Below are 19,086 nucleotides of genomic sequence, written 5' to 3' on the forward strand. Positions count from 1 at the left end.
TCCTTATATATGTATCCATTGTAATTTGTTGAGGTATAGTGAGAGTTATCATTTCCTACAAATAACATATACGTATAGGATTTTTTTTTTAAAATCGAATACCCCTCGAAATTATAGGCCTTGTGCGGAGGTCCTTCCCTCACACCATTAAAGCCTCCCATGCTTATAATGTACATAACTTACAAATTACATAATCCTTTTTATGTTTATAAAAAAACATTTGTCACATACGAAATGGCTTGAAGGAAAACCAATAAAAAAATCTAAAGAGTTTTAACCAAAACCAAAAGTCCAAATAACACACTAATTTCAATAATTGAATCGGATCAAGCAAAACCCGAATGCGATATTCCCAATGTCAAACAGAATCAGTTATTCTCTGATACCAAACCACACATGCTCTTCCTGCTGCGTAAACTCTCAATTCCACTATCATCATTACCATCATTAACCTCTGTTTCTCTCTCTAGAACCACCACCATCATGACCACCAATCCGATCTCATCAAGACTAGCAATATTAGCTCAGCAGCTCCGCCTCTACAAACCACCGGATTCCGACACCGACAAAGTCGATCAACCGCCGGAAAAGTTACAAAACCCTAACCCTAACAACAGGGCTGCTGTTTTAATCTGCCTTTTTCATGGAGACAATTATGGCGATGATAGTCTCCGCGTGATTCTTACTAAAAGGTCTTCTGACCTTTCTGCTCATTCAGGTATTGTTTTTTTATTGTGTCGGATCAAATACAAATAGATTTTAACGTACGTAGAGTAATTTTTATATGAACCATAGTAGTTTTATTTAGGGATGTCAATCGTGTGTCGGGTTGATGGGTTGATGGGTTGACGGATTACGGGTTGGCAGGTTGGTGTGTTAAAATGTTCAATCCGAACCTGGCCCATATTATTATTCGGGTCAAAGATTTCAACCCTAACCCGACCCATATAAATTCAGCTCAACCCAAACCCGACCCGTTTAACCCATATTTTTAAATGAGTCATATAAGTTGACAATTTATAAACAAGTTGTTGGGTTTTAAGCGGGTTATCGATAACATGTTTAATGACGAGTACGGGTGTGACAAATAAATAATTCAAAATTAACATTATTATAACTAACCATATTTTTTATACAGGCCAACCCAAACCCGACCCGTTTTTATTTTTTTTAATATGGGTCAACCTGACCTGACCCGTTTTTTTTAAACGGGCCATGTTAGTCGACCCAAATGTGTTTTTTTCGTGTCAGGTCCGGGTTGGCTTGACGGGTCGTGTCAAGAATTACCGCCCCTAGTTTTATTACTATAATTGTAGCGTGTTGAACTATAGTAATTATTAAGCTAAGAGTAATTTTATTACTCTAGTTGTAGTGTTTTGAACCATAGTGATTATTATTCCGCTAGTGTAATTTTATACTCTAATTGTAACGTTTTGAACATAGTAATTGTTATTACGCTAGACTAATTATTAAACTAGAGTAATTAGTAATTATTAAAATAGAGTAATTTTATTACTCTAATTGTAGCATTTTGAACCAGAGTAATTATTACTCCAGTTCAAATGAAAGTTCAGAGGCGTCTCTGAGAATTCCCGTACCCTGTTCGAGCTCGAAAAAATGTGTCCTTCCGTAATGTTTTATTATTATTTTAATAAAAATCAAATTAGCATTGGGTTCAGTAAAACTAATGCCAAGTGGGGTAAATTCTAAACCATAAAAATGATTTGTAAATGGGCCTATATTGGAATTGATATGTGTTTACTATTTAAAAAATAACATATGTTTAAATAACATATGTATATCGATTTTTTTTTAAATCGCGTGCCCCTCGAAATCTCGGGCCTTGTGCGGAGGTCCTCCCCGCACACCATCAGGCCGGAGGGTGTGGAGGACGCCACCCCTGCCACCTCACCTCCAATAGCGCCTGGAGGGCGCCACCACCCACACCGGCGACTTTAAGGAGGGGCGCCATTGAAGGGGCTTCGGCATGGTAACGAGCCAAATTTGGCAAGATCGAGGGGTGATTGGTTGCAGGTGGGGGTGCTATAGTTTGAAGGGGGACTTTATCCCACACCTTGCAAGTTAAGGGAAGGCGTGATAAAGCCCCCTGACTGACGTGGATCTGACGTGGCGCTGACGTGCCGTGATAAAGCCCCACCTCATAGCCTCATAGCCGCCACTGTGAAAGTTAGTCTAGTTATTGGTATGTTTAGCATTTAAATCTATTTGTACCTGAAGGGGTATGGTCCCAAAAAGTCGCGCAAACCTCATAACAGGTTGCACGTGAGACCATACTCCTTAGCATAACAACTTGATAATAACAGCCTCGCGCAGCTTACGTCACATTATGACTTAGCCCCGCGCGAGGAAGAGCACATAATAAACTCAGATAGCAACACTTAGTATAAAGACAATGGTATAAGTGAGCACACTAACCCCGCGCGGGTTAGTTGCCACCAAACAAAATCCTCTCCATAGGAAGACGCGCTGTTACCTACAGAGGTACACAGGGTACAAGTGGCAGTAAAAAGAGCCAATGAGCGTCCAGCAGGCTCTGTTCAATCGTGCGCCACGATCTTCTGACGATAAGTACACAAGGACGCCTACATGGCACCAATCAAGAGACGGGGACAACTGTCCCACGATCTCCACTTGTCTGCTGATGACAGAAGGGACAACAAGGCCGACAACAATGACACGTGGCTCCAATCAAGGTGCGCCAGCACCGACGAGCATCTAGAAGCCACTAAGCAGTCGAGGCCAGCGAGGCAAAGAGCATATTCGTTGTTGTCCGTTTCTGGCCCAAGGCCCATCAGCCCACAACCTCTTACACCTCTCCGGCTATAAATAGAGACCTTCATTCCTCAGGTTATTCATTCTATTCTCTTGGCTCTCACTCTTTACTACTTAATTACTCTCAAAGCAATCGCTTATTCTCACGCCGGAGCCCGGTTAAGAGGGAAACCCCCACATTCCCCTCTTAACGAGTAACGGTGTTCTGTTTTGCAGGTTGAGTAACCAGTCGGAGCTCAAATACCTAAAAGAAGATTAACCTCTATGAAAGGAACATAAACCCACCTAATTAATACCTTAATTAGATCACTGTTTCTTCATTGGCGCCCACCGATTTTTTCTTGTAACCACCCTCATCTTCTTTATTTGAGCCTTTGACATCTTTTCATCCTTCGACTATGACCGGTCAAGGAATCTTTCCAGAGTTCGGCTTCGGAGCCAACTCCAACACGGCCTTGGGTGAAGGAGTCCAAAACCTCCAAGCCCAAATCGAAGAAATAGGTGAAGTTGAGATCACCAACACGGGGGGTCAGCGCGGGAGCGTTACCCGTATCACACAAATGGCTACCCCAGGTAACAACGGCGAAGGACCGTCCAACCCGGTGCCACCTCAAAATGTATCTGCATTACTTGGCTTACCAGAGGGCGAAACCCCAGCCTCGTGGTATGCCAAGAACATCGCCACTATCAATGCAGCATACCAATCGCTCATCGCGCAGCAAGCAGTGTTGACGGCAGAACCGTCCTTGGTCACTCCTCCTAGTCAGGGGGTGCGCCAAATGCCACCACCAGCCAATCTTCAAGGCAGAACCAACAGGCCTCCCCCTACAAGACGTGTAAGCGTACAAGACACGCGCGATACAAGAGGGGAAACGGATAGTCACTATGAATATCCGTCGAACCTTCAACGAGGCCCTGTTCACAGCCGGCTCACGCCGCGCAACATGAACAATGAATGGGAAGAAACCGACCCATATGATCCTACATGGGAAGGTGATGAAGAGTCGTCAGTCTTCAATCGTTTACCAAAAAACCACGAGTACTATAAGCCAAGACAACACATTGGCTATACAGAAGAGGCTGAAAGAGATTTCCGCCTGGCTTACAGGCCAGCGGAAGCTGCGGAACACTCCAAGTTTATCCCGAAAATCGCACTCGCACCACTCTCACGAGAGAAGCTACCCCCAACCGTCGGGAAATTCAATGGGTTGACTGACCCAGACGACCACGTCAGAACATTCACGAGTGTGGGCTGCATGGGAGGTTGGAACATGCCCATGTGGTGCCACCTGTTCATTCAAACGCTGACCGGAGCGGCTCGCGCCTGGTTTGACAGCCTTCCGCCCGGAAAAATTAAGTCATGGACAGACTTCAAGACACAATTCTTAAGCTATTTTAGCCAACAACGTCGCTATCAGCGTGATACGGCGGAAGTAGAAGACATATGGCGAAGGGATGGCGAAGGTCTGGAGGACTTCATCACGCGTTTCAACAAAGAATGTTTAGAGATTGGCGGCGTCAGTGAGCAACTCATGCGCTGCCACTTCAAGAAGGCTATACGCTGTGATAGCCTCATTAGAACCATCACAGGCAAAGATGGGATGCCAAAAGAGTGGGATAAACTGATGGAAGCAGCAAAGATCGTCGCGCAAACCGAGGAGTCCCTTGCTGGTGGAAAGGGTTATTACTCCGAAGATCGATTTTCAAGAGCAAACGAGAGGCCGCGCGACAACAACAACAACAAGCGCAACAAGTACAAGAGTCATGACTGGAAGTCTGAGAGACCCAGAGGCCGCGACGACAGGCCACGTTACAGAGAAGATGCGCGAGATACGATTGACCGAATCGGTTACAAGAAAGCAGTCAGAGACGACAACCGCGACAAACACTGGACTCCGCTCACAAAAACTCCAAAAGAGGTGTTGATGACGGAGAATGTCGATTTCAAGGCACCAAGGCCGATGACAAACAAGAAAGGGCAAGACCCTAACTTATACTGTGATTTTCACAAAGATTCGGGGCATTTGACCGATGACTGCTACAGTTTGCGCCAGGAAATCGAAAGAGCGCTCAAAAGCGGCAAGCTAAGCCATTTAGTGAAGAATGTGCGCAAGGACACCCGTCAACTCCAGCGTCATGATGAAGGCAGCCACAAAAAGGTGAGACGGCTAGAGACTCACATGGTCAACGGACCAAGATACACCGCGAGAGAAAAAGGCAAACGGCCCTACGAGCCTTCTTGGCAAGAACAGCAAGTCATATTCCCAGTAGTGCGCGGCGGTCCTCGCGCTACACGACCCGTCGTCATTACTGGCATAATTGGTCACTATGAAACTGAATACATCTTCATCGACCCAGGAAGCACAGCCGACATCATCTACGAACAATGTTTCAACCAACTCGATGAAGAAGACAAAGCGAGACTCGAGCCAGTCGATTATCCTTTGTCCGGCTTTTGCAATGAAATGGTCTTCCCTCTCGGGCAAATCAGTTTCCCTGTCACGCTCTCTGACGGGAAACACTCAAGAACAACAAATGTGAACTTTATGGTAATGCCAGTGAAATCAAGGCATGATGTGCTTCTTGGAAGGGAAACACAAGGCGAACTAAACATGGTGACTTCAACACCTCATTCTGCCATAGGGTTTCCTACCAAGACAGGCGTCGCAATCATATACGCCAAGAAAGAAGTGATGTCAACTGAAGAGATGCGCCCGACAAAAGCGGCGAAGGTCTCTACGACCGAGCCAGAAAAATGGGTCTTAAACCGCAAGTACCCTGAGCAGACAGTGACAATTGGCCACGCCATTTCGTCAGACATCAGAAAACATTTGAAGCAACTGCTGTTCCGCAACATGGATATATTTGCCTGGACGCCGGCAGACATGACCGGTGTCCCGCGCAACATCACCGAGCATTGCTTAAACACTTACCCATCTGTCGAGCCAAAGGTCCAAAGAAGGCGCAGCCTAGGGGCAGACAAGACAAAGGCAATGAACGAGCAAGTATGCGAGCTGCTTAAAGCCGGGATCTTGCGGGAAGTAAGATATCAGAGTTGGGTGGCGAACCCTGTGATGGTCGAAAAATCAAATGGCGGATGGCGCATGTGCGTAGATTACACTGATCTCAACAAGGCGTGCCCAAAGGATTGTTATTCCTTGCCTGAAATCGATAAAAAAATCGATTCCCTCGCGCCATACCGATGGAAGTGCTTTCTGGATTGCTATAAAGGATACCATCAAGTGCAGATGAAGCTAGAAGATGAAGACAAGACAGCCTTCAGGACTGATCTTGGAATATTCTGCTACACCAAAATGCCTTTTGGTTTAAAGAATGCAGGCGCGACCTATCAACGCTTGATGGACAAAACCTTCGCAGGTGACATCGGAAAGCACATTGAGGTTTACATCGATGATCTAGTGGTGAAAAGTCCCGAAGAGGACCAAATGTTAAAAGACATCGAAAAAACGTTCAACTCATTGCGCAGCGTAAATATGAAACTAAATCCAGCCAAGTGTTCCTTTGGCATGGAAGAAGGAAAGTTTCTGGGCTTCATTGTCACAAACGGCGGTTTCAAGGTGAACCCAGAGAAGGTACAAGCTATAGAACGAATGCCCTCGCCAAGAAACATCAAGGAAATGCAACGACTAGCCGGCCGGCTGGCCGCGCTAAATCGATTTCTTTCCAATCACGCCGCAAAGTCGTATCCCTTCATTAGCACGTTGCGCAATTGTGTGAAGAAGCAAGAGTTCAAATGGACCCCGGAAGCCGAAACAGCTTTTCAACAAATGAAAGCGTGTCTGATCGAACTCCCTACGCTGACGGCACCGTTTGAAAAAGAGCCCCTTGTGCTGTACTTGTCCTCCTCGGATAAGGCAGTAGGGTCAGTATTGTTGGTAGACAGGAACGGCGTGCAAACCCCGATCTATTACGTCAGCAGGATACTCACAGACCCAGAAACAAGATATTCCACAATGGAAAAGCTGGTTCTTGCGCTACTACACGCCTCCCGAAGATTGCGCCGATACTTCACAGGCCATGTGATAACTGTGCTTACCAATTTCCATATTGGCACTATACTTCAGAAGCCTGAGACATCAGGCAGATTGGCAAAATGGGCCATTGAACTGGGCGGCCATAACATCTTGTATAGGCCGCGCCCAGCCATTAAGGGGCAGGTCCTCGCCGACTTCATCACAGAAGTGCCGGCCGATAAAATCAAGGAGTGCGAGATGATAGAGACTCCCAAGGAAAACACAACAGAGGAGATCTGGATGCTTTACACTGACGGGGCATCAAATGAAGATGGCGCGGGAGCAGGTTTACGTCTAGTGAGCCCAGAAAAGCACGAGTTTACTTACGCCATTAAGCTCGACTTCAAAAACACCAACAATGAAGCTGAGTATGAGGCTTTTCTGGCAGGCTTACGCCTCGCCATCAAGATGGGAGCAAAAAACTTGCGCGCACATGTGGATTCACTCCTGATAGCCAGTCAAGTAAATGGCATATACGACGCGAAGGGTGAAGTCATGGCTTTATATCTGGAACAAGCGAAAGAATTGCTCCAACAATTCAAAACCCACGAAGTCATACATATCAATCGCTCAGAGAACAAGCCCGCAGATGCCCTGAGCAAGCTCGCCTCGACCTCCTTTCAACATCTAGCCAAGGATGTAAGGATAGAGGTACTCAAGAACCCATCGGTTTTACTGCGCCAAGTTAACGTAATCGAAACAGGGCAGACATCATGGATGACCCCTATCATCCAATACTTGCGAGAGGGGGTGCTTCCTGAGAACAAAGCGGAAGCAAGAAAGATCCAAAACAAAGCCCTACAGTACGAAATGAACAACGGTATCTTGTACCGAAAATCCTTCTTGGGACCACTACTGCGCTGTGTGGACCCCCAGGACGCGAATTATTTGATAAGGGAAATCCACGAAGGGATTTGCGGCATCCACTCCGGACCAAGGATGGTCGTCGCGAAGATCATGAGCGCCGGTTACTACTGGCCGGGTATGCATGTTGACGCAATGAAGGAGATCCGCAAGTGTGACTCTTGCCAGAGGCACGCTCCAAAAACATTGCGGCCTAAAAATGATCTTATCCCCGTGTCCACCGCATGGCCCTTTCAGCAATGGGGAATTGACATGGTAGGACCCTTCCCGGATGCTCCCGGCGCCGTAAAGTTCATCATAGTAGCTGTCGACTACTTCACGAAGTGGGTAGAAGCCAAAGCCCTTGCATCCACCACAGCCATGATTGTGCGCAAGTTCATATGGGAGCACATCATATGCAGATTCGGCCTCCCGCTCAAGATCGTGACAGACAACGGCACCAACTTCGCGTCAGACGATCTTAAGAACTGGATGAAGGAGATGAACATTGAACACACTTTCACCTCCGTTGCGCACCCACAAGGCAACGGACAAGTGGAAAGTGTGAACAAATGCATCGTCGAAGGGATAAAGGCCAGATTAGGAACAAGGCGGCGCGGATGGGTCGATGAGCTCCCAAGCATTTTATGGGCTCATCGGACCATGCCAAAGACAAGTACCGGCGAGACCCCTTTCAGCCTAGTCTATGGCTCAGAGGCGGTAATCCCGGCAGAGATTGGCTTGCCCTCGCCGCGAATGACCACGGTCAACACGGTTGACAATGAAGCAGAAAGGCGTCTAGACTTAGACTTGTTAGAAGAGCGGCGTGAAATCGCAAGAATCAGAGAGGCCAAATACAAAACCCAGCTGGAAAGGTACTACAACACAAGGGTTCGCATTTGTACCTTCAATCCAGGGGAGTACGTCTTTCGCGACAACGAAGCGTCAAATGCGGAACGCCCAGGGAAATTGGCACCTAAATGGGAAGGCCCATATCTGATTCATGAGGTCCTAGGCAAAGGGGCCTACAAATTGCGCACCTTAGATGGCCACATCTTACCAAGAACTTGGAATGCGCAACAATTGCGCAAATGCTATATGTAACCTTTTCGGCCTTGCGCCATTTTTCAATTTCGCCACGCCGGCTACGAGCCATTGGCAAATATGTATGAAGGCCTAAGAGCCAACTTCTGATTTGAATGAAAACATACGACATGTTCTATTACATTGTTTTTTCGTTACAAATGCATGTTAAACTTCTGATTAGCGCGAAAACACTCCAGCACTTTGAGATGGTTCAAAACCACCTCCAAGGTCCTCCGCAAACAAAGCGCGAGACCGGGTGGCCACCTTAGATAACGCTTCCATTTATTCGAGCTAATTTAACCTAAGTTTTTACAGCAATGCAATAATTACAACAGAAAAAACGAAGGCATTTCATTGTCATTAAAACTGCGCAAAAGCGCATCACTTACAATCAAGTCAGAAACAAAGGCACAAACGCCTATCAACAAACTAACAACCTACTCTATTTGTCTTCTTTCTTCTCACCATCATCATCTTCGTTCCCCTCACCATCGTCGCCATCGTCATCACCTCCGCCATCATCACCAGCTGCTTCCTCATCAGATGATTCAACAGTAATCGGTGGATCAAGGATCGCCTTGAGGCGCTGACACCAATCATCCTTTTTTAAGGCACTAACAACCAAGTCCATGATGGGCAAGGAGAGGTTGTCATATGAGTTCTCAGCACTGGCCAGCGCAGCATCAGCTTGTTCCGTCACTGAGCAATGACTTGTATCGAATTCTTGCCCCAGCATTCGCTCAACGTGATCAGCACACTCCAGGTAACCTCCTCGATGACCAACTGCACGCGCCGCATCCGTAAGAGCAGCAACAGCGCGATCTAGCTCGCCGGCGTTCAGGATGGAGTTGGCAACCTTCATCAAAAGAGGAGCATTAAGAATAAACTCTTCAACATGTTAAAGAAAAAGGTAAGGCAAAAGGGACTTACCAGCACTATTCCCCGAGTGCGCATCCATTCTGCTTCAGAAACAAGCGTGTCCACAATGCCTTGGGCCTCAGAATAATTTGTCTGAGCCACGTTAAGCGCCGCAGTGCTGACAGCACGCGCCTCCTCAGCATCGGTGGCCTTGACCTTCTCAGCCTCAAGGTCAATCTCCAAAGACTCGCATCTGTCGATTTGCTCATTCAAGCGACGCTTGAGTTCCGCTATCTCAACGTCCTTGGCATGGAGATCCTTGTCCTTGTTAGACAATTGCACCTTGGCTTCAGTCAGCTCAACCTAAAAATTGACAAACACCTTGAGAATTGACTTAGAGAAATCTCGTAAACAAAAAGGAAGAGCGGGAATCAGTAGAACTAACCTCCATCTGCTGCTTGGCAGTTTTTTCACCCTGCGCTTCCTCCACCTTTGAGGTCAAGTCCGCAACTGTAGCCTCAAGACCAACGATCTTCTGGCGTAGAGCATAAGTACGCTCGTTGTCTTGAGCGCATATACGCTTGAACTCGGCCTTCTCCTTGGCCAGTTGCTCTTCCACATTATGAAGTTTCTTTTGCAGGCCCTCGCGACCCCACTCTTCAGCTTTCCTATCAGCCTCAAACTTGGCTTTCTCCTCATCAAATGTGGCCTTAGCCTTCTCAAATTCACCAACACGTTTTAGCACACGTTCTCGGTAAGCCTCCCAGTCGGCGCGCTCTCTGACCATTGTTCGCCATTCACGAACTATCTGATGGTTAGCAGATCGAGCGTTGGCCTCGGCAAGAATGTAAGTGCGATACAACATTTCATGCGGCTTCGCCTTTTGACGGTTAACTTCGCCAGGAGTGAATTGGTTCAAATACCAATCGCGAGAAGGACCAAATTCAACAAACGTATCCTTCTGCCTTAAGCTCCAAGGGGCTTGATGAGGAGCATCACCACGTTCCTCTTCAGTATAAGTTTTATAATATATGTCCCCGACGGTATCCTTCGCACCTATCACATTGGGGTTATAGCCCCCAGCTCCTCCAGAGCTTGCACCACTAGAAACATAGCGCCCTAACCCCTTAGAGGTAACAATCGGCGCAGCAGGGGGAGGTTTTGGGACACCAGACTGCCCTTGAACAGAAGACTGATCGGCAGCTCTTTCTTTCCTCGCCTCTTCCGCCTTCCTCTGCCTATCCGCCTCCTCCCTCAGCTTTCTCTCCTCTTCCGTTTTCCTCTTCCTCTCCGCCTCCAGCTTTCTCTCCTCCTCCTCCTTCCTCTTTTTCTCTTCCTCTTCTTTGCGCTTTCGCTCTTCAGCCTTCTTCTGCGCAGCAATCCTACTCTCTTCTTTCTTCCGATCCTCTTCTGCCTTTCGCTGCGCTTCAGCAGTTTTCGCAGCATCACGCGCAGCAGAATCGGAAGGTTCAGTGGCAACCTTAGGTTTTTTCGTGCTGGGTTCAACAAACTTAACCCCCTTTTCAGGGGTTTTCTTCTTGATCTCTACAAGAATAAAGCAAACGCACTTGAGCAAAAAGAGGTTAAATTATAAAGAAGGGAGATAAGAGCATACCAGGAGAAAACTGGTATAACGAGCGCAACTTGCTCTTCTTCCCAACAACGGGAATAACAACTGAAACAGGCGCAGAGGCCATACCAGTTGTCGCCTCGCTTCTACCCCTCTTTCTTCCAATCAACGGGGCAGTCTCTTCTTCCTCTTCTTCTTCATCCTCAGGTTGAGATGGAGTTGCGTCAGCATCCGGGTTACGAGAACCCGCGCTCCCAGAGCCCTTTGACCCACCAGCGCCAGTCTTTCCCATAGCTGCATATGATAAACCTTCATAAGAGTCACTGATTATCACGTAATCGTCTAAGTCACGTTGCCGGAGGCGAAGCGTACCTTTGACAGCAGCAGTAGTTGCGCGACTGGCGCCAAGACCCTTGCTGGTCACTTCAACATCCGCCTTCTTTTTCTTCTTCGAAGGTTTCTTCTTCTTCTCCTCTGGGTCAACCCCCAGATCGCGCAACACACCTGCAAAGATTTTAGGCAACGAACTTAACTCGCCATTCGAAGACCCTACTGACTCCTCGCTGGAAAGATAGAAAGTCTCTTTCCCAGCAGAAGTAAAAGAGCGCAATGGACGAGGTTTAGGATATTGCGCACCTTCAGTTGCATCCGGCGGCGAGGCGAAGGCGTCAGCAGGAGGAAACATGAAGTTCCCTTTTATCTGGTCATACCAGCCTTCCTCATCATCGCGCAGAGGGCGAACGCCCATGGAGCCACCAAAGGCTGGGAAGGCAGCCTGATAGAGTTGCGTCTCTACACAACAAAAACAAAGTATAAGAAACCAGTTAAGTGAATGTACTCGGAAACAAAACAAAAAGGGGGAAAGTATCTAACCTTGATCCCCGATCTTCAAGACCGGGAGTTCCCTGCTACTAGGTGACCACTGGTCACTCATCTTGGCAGCAACCAGAACATTCTCCCCAAATACCCGGTTAGGGGTTGCGGTAAGCTGCTGATACCACTGAGCAGACTTCGGTATAGGAAGGTCCTCCTTTGGTATAACCTCGGTCCATTCCCTAAACGGCATAGCTATTGGCAAGACTTCCTCCCGGATGAAGAAGAACTTGGGTTTCCAGTCGTGGAAACTCTTGGGAGGATTCAACAAAATCTTCTTAGCCGTACCACGGCTAGCAAAAGAAAAGAATCCCATGGTTCTTTGCAGTTGATAGAAGACACGAAACTTATTCACCGTCGGCTCAATGCCGTGAGATTGACACAAGAACTCAAAGTGCCTCACCCTCACCATCCCAGGTGGGCTTAACTGTGAGATATGAAACTTGTAGTAGGACAATATGCTACCAAAGAAGTTAGTCGCCGGCAGCCGGAAGTTTCCTTGAAGGAAGAAGTCTTCGAACAAAGTAATGTAACCGGGTGGGGCATCAGCCGCGGTCTGACCCTGAGCAGGGTACCGGGCATCCCACTCCGGTGGAAACCTAAAACTTCGAACGATCTGTTCGAATAAACCTAAGTCCCATCTCAGGACCGGGACTGGCCCCTCCTCACTAACAGGAGCTTCTTGATGTTCTTCACTCATATTTCAAGAAAAAGCTGGAAAAAACTTGAAGAAAGTTTGAAGATTTGAAGAAAGTTTGAAGAAGATGAAGAACAATATGAAGACTCAAAGAGAAAAAGGGAGAAGAAACGAAGAGAAAGTGAATCTCTCACCTTTCTCTTCGGATATATATACCCATCGCATTTAATGCGATGGGTAACCGTGCCGCACTCGCCGCTGGGGCAACCAACGAGAGGTTGCCACGTCAAGCGGAAAAGCAGGGACGACGGTTACCACGCGCGCGTGGCATCCACTCTCCTGACATGAAGTGCAACCGCCGCAGGCGGCATGATGACATCCGTGCCAGGGGTCAACTCAAGCGTCGCTCTCAGCGACTTATCTCACCAACCTGTCAGAGGTTCAAATTTCGAAGTTTCCCGCCATAAAACGTGCAAGTAACTTCATGCAGAAGTCACAAGAGTCGCGCCAGATATACGTAAACTACTAACACCTCGCGCGATTAAAAGGACAACTTCCCCTTCTCTTATTCTTATCAAGTCCAGAGCTCCAACCACTTGCGTTGCGCATGGTGCAGCACTGGACTGGGGGGACTTGAAGGGGTATGGTCCCAAAAAGTCGCGCAAACCTCATAACAGGTTGCACGTGAGACCATACTCCTTAGCATAACAACTTGATAATAACAGCCTCGCGCAGCTTACGTCACATTATGACTTAGCCCCGCGCGAGGAAGAGCACATAATAAACTCAGATAGCAACACTTAGTATAAAGACAATGGTATAAGTGAGCACACTAACCCCGCGCGGGTTAGTTGCCACCAAACAAAATCCTCTCCATAGGAAGACGCGCTGTTACCTACAGAGGTACACAGGGTACAAGTGGCAGTAAAAAGAGCCAATGAGCGTCCAGCAGGCTCTGTTCAATCGTGCGCCACGATCTTCTGACGATAAGTACACAAGGACGCCTACATGGCACCAATCAAGAGACGGGGACAACTGTCCCACGATCTCCACTTGTCTGCTGATGACAGAAGGGACAACAAGGCCGACAACAATGACACGTGGCTCCAATCAAGGTGCGCCAGCACCGACGAGCATCTAGAAGCCACTAAGCAGTCGAGGCCAGCGAGGCAAAGAGCATATTCGTTGTTGTCCGTTTCTGGCCCAAGGCCCATCAGCCCACAACCTCTTACACCTCTCCGGCTATAAATAGAGACCTTCATTCCTCAGGTTATTCATTCTATTCTCTTGGCTCTCACTCTTTACTACTTAATTACTCTCAAAGCAATCGCTTATTCTCACGCCGGAGCCCGGTTAAGAGGGAAACCCCCACATTCCCCTCTTAACGAGTAACGGTGTTCTGTTTTGCAGGTTGAGTAACCAGTCGGAGCTCAAATACCTAAAAGAAGATTAACCTCTATGAAAGGAACATAAACCCACCTAATTAATACCTTAATTAGATCACTGTTTCTTCAGTACCGGATCCCACCCCTATATAAAGGCTTTTGCAGATTTATTTTTTTTTTTAATTTTGACTTGCTTTTGCCTTTTGACTCTGGACATTTGTTTAATTTTTGTAGCATGTTTTTTGCTTTGTGGTTTTGCAGAGTTAGGTGCCTTTTAACATGTGTCTGTTACTTTGTGTGATTTTAGCATGTTGGAAAAGTTGTATTCTGTGTATGTGTGCATTGAGTGTGTGTTTTGCTGTTTTGAACATTTTTTTATAATATTATTGACTGTTTATTTATTGCAGAATCTTACATTTAGGACCGGCTTTTTTATGTTATTTTGTTGTTTAAGGTTATTCAGGTATTTGTTTGCTTGTTTGTTTATTAGGGTCTTTTGCAGATTTAAATTTTTTTTTTTAATTTTGACTTGCTTTTGCCTTTTGACTCTGTACAATTGTTTAGTTTTGTAGCATGTGCAGAGTTAGGTTGCCTTTTTAACATGTGTTCTGCAGGATTTAGCATGTTGAAAAAGTTGTATTCTGTGTGTGTTAATTGAGTGTGTGTGTGTGTTTTGAAGTTATGAATATTCTTTTTTATACTTTTGACTGTGTTTTTTTTATTGCAGAATTTCACATTTTGAATTGTCTTTCTGATTTATTTGTGTTAGATTCAAACAACTTGTTTTGTGTTTTATGTTTCTGGTTTACCAATTCATTAACTAAGAATTGGTAAAGCAGAAACGCACAACATACAAACAAGAAAGCAGGTTTTTAGATCATAAATCGATCTTGAAAACTTTCATTAACTCGAAAGAAACAGCATTACAATGATAACTATCGGAATTTAAACATTAAAGATTCCTAACCAACTTGTTTGAATCTTTATCCTAATCCTTCCGACTTGTGGATTAATCTAATTCAACTGACTTGGTAATAAAGTCGGCCCAACCAAAACCACCTTGTTTGAGTCGGTAATTAAGCCCAACAATTTTATAGTCATGTTGGAGTTATGAGTGATCTTAGTTGCTTAACCAACTCGATTATTTTGAGTTTTTGCAATTTAAGGTTTCATAATCAGATAATTTGAAATAATCAGTTTTCTTATGACTCCTAGTTGCTTAACCAACTCGATTATTTTGAGTTTTTGACCATAAATAGTGATATGAAAACATTGGGCAGCTGACTTGTATTTTAATAGGAGAACGAAAAACGAGCTAAAAAGAAACTTTACAGAAAACCTTGGTTTTAAAAGATGTGACTGAGACGAGCTGGAAGGCGCCCGCACGTCATGTAGTTTTGGGTCAAAATTGGTCAAATTAGCTTCTGTAAGGGGCTGATATGTAAAAACAACTAATAAGATGAAACCATGAAAAGTTTAATTGATAAAAATGGTTATATGTAGAACAGATGGGAGAGACGCAACTTGTGGTTGTACATAGAGCAACGCTTTGTGCCTTGGCTTTTGGGACTTAAAAGCCTCACGCTTTCTTAAACCAAGATTAAAACGGTCATAACATTTCATATGTAGATGGAAAGCCAAAAACACGAATACATGATATACTTGTGGCAAGCAGCATACAGTTTCCCTAAATGCAGTTGTAGCTCTAGTCTTAGGCCCATCTGTTGTACTTTGATCTTTTTTTGGGCTAGTGTTAGCCTTGGGTCGATGTCCCGGGTTCACTAGTGCCATTTTTTTTTGTATTTCTTCATTCTTTTTCAATAAAAGTTTACCAGGATTTTCCCCTTTCCAAAAAAAATATATTAGTTGTAGCAGTTTGGACTCATGGTCGTAACTCCTAAAACAAAAATGAACATTCTATATCAGTAATGCAGTACGAGCGATCTAAATGTGTAATTTTTTAAGAAGGAAATTAGGTTTGATGTTCAAATAATGTTTTTTTTTCTGTAACTAATGGGAATGACAAATGGTGTATTTGAACGACCTTGATATACAGGTGAAGTTTCATTGCCCGGAGGAAAAGTAGAGGAAGATGACGTGGATGATGCTGACACAGCAACAAGGGAAGCAAAGGAAGAGATAGGGCTCGAGCCTTCACTTGTAAATGTCGTGGCCGTTCTTGAACCATTCTTGTCTAAGGTGCATCCGATGTCTCTTTTATAATGCATATCTTAACCTTTGCTAAATAAATATAATTTTTTTTTTGAAAATTAAACTTCATTAAAACAACCTCCGACCCAAACGGGCAAAAGGCCAAACAAACAACAGCACCCCCGACCCAAACGGGCAAAGGGCAAGGAAATTACAACATATACAGCGGGTAGATTAACGGTCACTTTCACAGTTTCACTACCCTTAAATGAGGACGAAAAAAATGAAAATCATGGCTCAATATATAGTTTATCTATCTCATGCATTACCATGCGGGTTTGACTTACATTTATGATGTTATGCAGCACCTTCTCAAAGTAGTGCCAGTTATCGGCATACTTTCTGATAGAAATGCATTCAATCCAACTCCCAACGCCGGTGAAGTGGATGAAATCTTTGATGCTCCATTAGAAATGTTTCTCAAGGTATTTGCCTAGCTCACACTCGAGGAGTTGACTTTTCTGGTCAACCATATATTAAAATTGGTTCAAATAACATTTACTGGTTCAGGATGAAAATCATAAATCAGAAGAAATAGACTGGTTGGGAAATAGGATTCTTCTTCATTACTTCGACTACGAAACAGGTGGTAAAAAGTATATGATCTGGGGTCTTACTGCTGGAATTTTGATTCGAGCTGCATCAATTGTGTACCAAAGACCACCCACTTTTCTTGAACAGACTCCCAAGGTGAAGCTTCCTGGAGTCGTAAGCACGTACACTAAATCGCCTTAGAACTTCAACCGCAATCTTCAACTGTTATAGATATAAAAATCTGATTACATTTTCTCGATATGGCCATAATGGCATTCCATCTGGCAGCATACTCCGGTCAGTTTTTTTTTTTTTGCATGGTTTTCTGTTATTGTTTATGCTTTGACACCATGTACTTTCACATAATCTTGCAGAACTTACGGTTGCTGCAAGACGGGAATGCTCGTTTTTACATGTTGGGATCTCCAGTAACGATTTCGATGTTTGTTATTAAGTAATGTGTTGTGACCATAGATCTTTAGACAGATTCATGTTTCTAGTAAACTACATATGTTACCAATGGAATTAATATTGTTTCTTGTTTATAATATATATTTAGTTTAATTCAAAAGATTATCTGTGCTATCATCAATCATGTTTCTTCCTCTCTTCTATTTCTCACCCAGAATAAACAATGTGTGTTTAACAGAAAAACTATATGGTTTTTTGGTATGGTATCGGTACGGGACGGTACCGGTACGGTATCGGTATCTGGTACCACATGCTCATCCCTACACAAATGTGTATTGATCACACGAGTATGCAAAAGATAGATCGATTTAAGTTGTTTATCTGATTAAATGTTTCTTTGTATGTTCCTGTTATATACATTTAGTGTTGTTAGTGTGTTGAGTATCTAGCTTCTAAAGAAATTAAGTTTCAACATCTACTGGTGAAAAAAGTTATAAATGGTTGATATTAGAATGAAAAATATGTATTGCTGATTGTTGAATAAGAATGTGAGAACGTTGACATCACAACAAGGAGAGCCTGTGACAAATTAAAATAAGTGCAACATGTTGGCCAATACTTGAATTTGAATTGATGTTTTCCTGGAGAAAGAAAGTTTGAATGTGACACAATGGATCAACTCAAGTGAAAAATTGATAAGAAACAAACATTACTATGTCTCAATGCTTTTCACAAGTAATTAATCATATACTAATCAACTCCATTGATGCATAAGTTGCCAGTTGTCGTCTGCTTGAAACCAGAACGTTCCATTGCGTTTAGAAAAAAAGGCCCCATCCTGAGAAATCTGCCAATAACATCTATTCATGTTAAACAAATTCCGGCCACACATCTTGTATACATCTTTGTCAAAAACATTGAATGACATGCTCTTCAGTTTAAGTGTCTTTTTGAAGCCATCCGAACAAACAATCATACCTATTTTCCCCGAACAAATCCTTACGGAATTTCCATGTGAACATATCTCTGGGTTGAAGTACAGGTGGTGCATTAGGGGCATTACACTGATAAATTATAGTATCAACATCTACATCTGTAATGTAGATTCTATATGGTTCAAGCCATTTGCTCGAAGGTGGAGTTTTGACTTCCGAAGAAGTATCAAAAAACTGTTAACCAAGGAAGAAAAATGTAACATAATATAAAGAAGAAAACTCCATGTGGCTAAGAATTTCATGGTTTTAGAAAATGATGCTTGGATACTTTCATGTCCAAACTTACACAAGTATATATATAGGGGGTTGTGGGAATCATTACACCCCAAATTAATGAGTTTGTTAGGAAATTACGATTTACAAAGCACAATTAAAGCACAAATTTTTACAGGATCAAGGTAAAAAATTAATTTCATGAATTATGTGCTAAAAAACTAAAAATAATATTTAAAAAGAGGGGGATTGAGAAATAGCAATCATCTTCCACCACCTACGCCCAAACAATTAAATAATACAATTAAAAGCTTTAGACTTGTGACTTTCATATTGATATCACAAAATCTAACCTGAACACAACTAACAAACCTGTTTTTGCATCAGCGGTTTGATGTAGAAAATGTTCCGAGATTAATCTTTTTGTTGAACCAAGATAATAGAATGAGAGATATATGGAGAAAAGTTAGGATATGGATGAAATAAAATACCTATAATACCCTTACCATATTTATTTAATCTCCTCAAAATTGTAGTTAATTACTAAAAAAACCATTTTTAATTTGAGCCATTGATCACATAATTAAATGGTGGAGATGAGTTCTGTAAGTTCTGAAATTATATATAGTTCTGAAATGATCCT

General features: G+C 44.0%; 3 protein-coding genes across 4 annotated transcripts; 1 reads left to right on the forward strand and 2 right to left on the reverse strand.

Annotated features, from left to right (window-relative positions):
• The first annotated feature begins 246 nt into the window (after positions 1–246).
• LOC110888545 (nudix hydrolase 15, mitochondrial) lies at positions 247–17,395 on the forward strand. Its single transcript, XM_022136067.2, has 5 exons — positions 247–718; positions 16,136–16,278; positions 16,596–16,715; positions 16,801–17,121; positions 17,199–17,395. The coding sequence occupies exons 1-4, from the start codon at positions 397–399 to the stop codon at positions 17,023–17,025; spliced, it is 810 nt and encodes a 269-aa protein (XP_021991759.2). The 5' UTR covers positions 247–396; the 3' UTR covers positions 17,026–17,121; positions 17,199–17,395.
• LOC118483770 lies at positions 9,107–11,060 on the reverse strand. Its single transcript, XM_035979338.1, has 4 exons — positions 11,056–11,060; positions 10,060–10,996; positions 9,687–9,977; positions 9,107–9,612 (listed from the first exon to the last, which is right to left on the reverse strand). Exons 1-4 carry the CDS (start codon positions 11,058–11,060, stop codon positions 9,199–9,201), a joined length of 1,647 nt encoding a protein of 548 aa, XP_035835231.1. The 3' UTR covers positions 9,107–9,198.
• On the reverse strand, positions 11,166–12,358 carry LOC118483677. Of its 2 annotated transcripts, XM_035979168.1 has the most exons (4): positions 12,058–12,358; positions 11,821–11,976; positions 11,557–11,688; positions 11,166–11,478 (listed from the first exon to the last, which is right to left on the reverse strand). In XM_035979168.1, the coding sequence occupies exons 1-4, from the start codon at positions 12,248–12,250 to the stop codon at positions 11,198–11,200; spliced, it is 762 nt and encodes a 253-aa protein (XP_035835061.1). In that variant the 5' UTR covers positions 12,251–12,358; the 3' UTR covers positions 11,166–11,197. The 2 variants fall into 2 exon arrangements, with proteins under 2 accessions (XP_035835061.1, XP_035835060.1); XM_035979167.1 differs by having other exon boundaries at positions 11,166–11,688.
• Positions 17,396–19,086: the final 1,691 nt, after the last annotated feature.

The sequence above is a fragment of the Helianthus annuus genome, chromosome 11 (assembly GCF_002127325.2).
Source record: "Helianthus annuus cultivar XRQ/B chromosome 11, HanXRQr2.0-SUNRISE, whole genome shotgun sequence".
In the NCBI taxonomy this organism is placed as follows: domain Eukaryota; kingdom Viridiplantae; phylum Streptophyta; class Magnoliopsida; order Asterales; family Asteraceae; genus Helianthus; species Helianthus annuus.

What these genes read in the sequence shown, in the direction of transcription:
- LOC110888545 (XM_022136067.2), top strand. Translation starts at nt 397, where the DNA reads ATGCTCTTCCTGCTGCGTAAACTCTCAATTCCACTATCATCATTACCA. An exon ending in TTGAACCATTCTTGTCTAAG is followed by an intron (nt 16,279 to 16,595) that starts GTGCATCCGATG and finishes GATGTTATGCAG; the next exon opens with CACCTTCTCAAAGTAGTGCC. An exon ending in CATTAGAAATGTTTCTCAAG is followed by an intron (nt 16,716 to 16,800) that starts GTATTTGCCTAG and finishes TTACTGGTTCAG; the next exon opens with GATGAAAATCATAAATCAGA.
- LOC118483677 (XM_035979167.1), bottom strand. Translation starts at nt 12,250, where the DNA reads ATGCCGTTTAGGGAATGGACCGAGGTTATACCAAAGGAGGACCTTCCT. An exon ending in CTTGAAGATCGGGGATCAAG is followed by an intron (nt 11,977 to 12,057) that starts GTTAGATACTTT and finishes TTTGTTGTGTAG; the next exon opens with AGACGCAACTCTATCAGGCT. An exon ending in GCCGCCGGATGCAACTGAAG is followed by an intron (nt 11,689 to 11,820) that starts GTGCGCAATATC and finishes AAATCTTTGCAG; the next exon opens with GTGTGTTGCGCGATCTGGGG.
- LOC118483770 (XM_035979338.1), bottom strand. An exon ending in CTGCCAAGCAGCAGATGGAG is followed by an intron (nt 9,978 to 10,059) that starts GTTAGTTCTACT and finishes GTCAATTTTTAG; the next exon opens with GTTGAGCTGACTGAAGCCAA. An exon ending in GCACTCGGGGAATAGTGCTG is followed by an intron (nt 9,613 to 9,686) that starts GTAAGTCCCTTT and finishes CTTTTGATGAAG; the next exon opens with GTTGCCAACTCCATCCTGAA.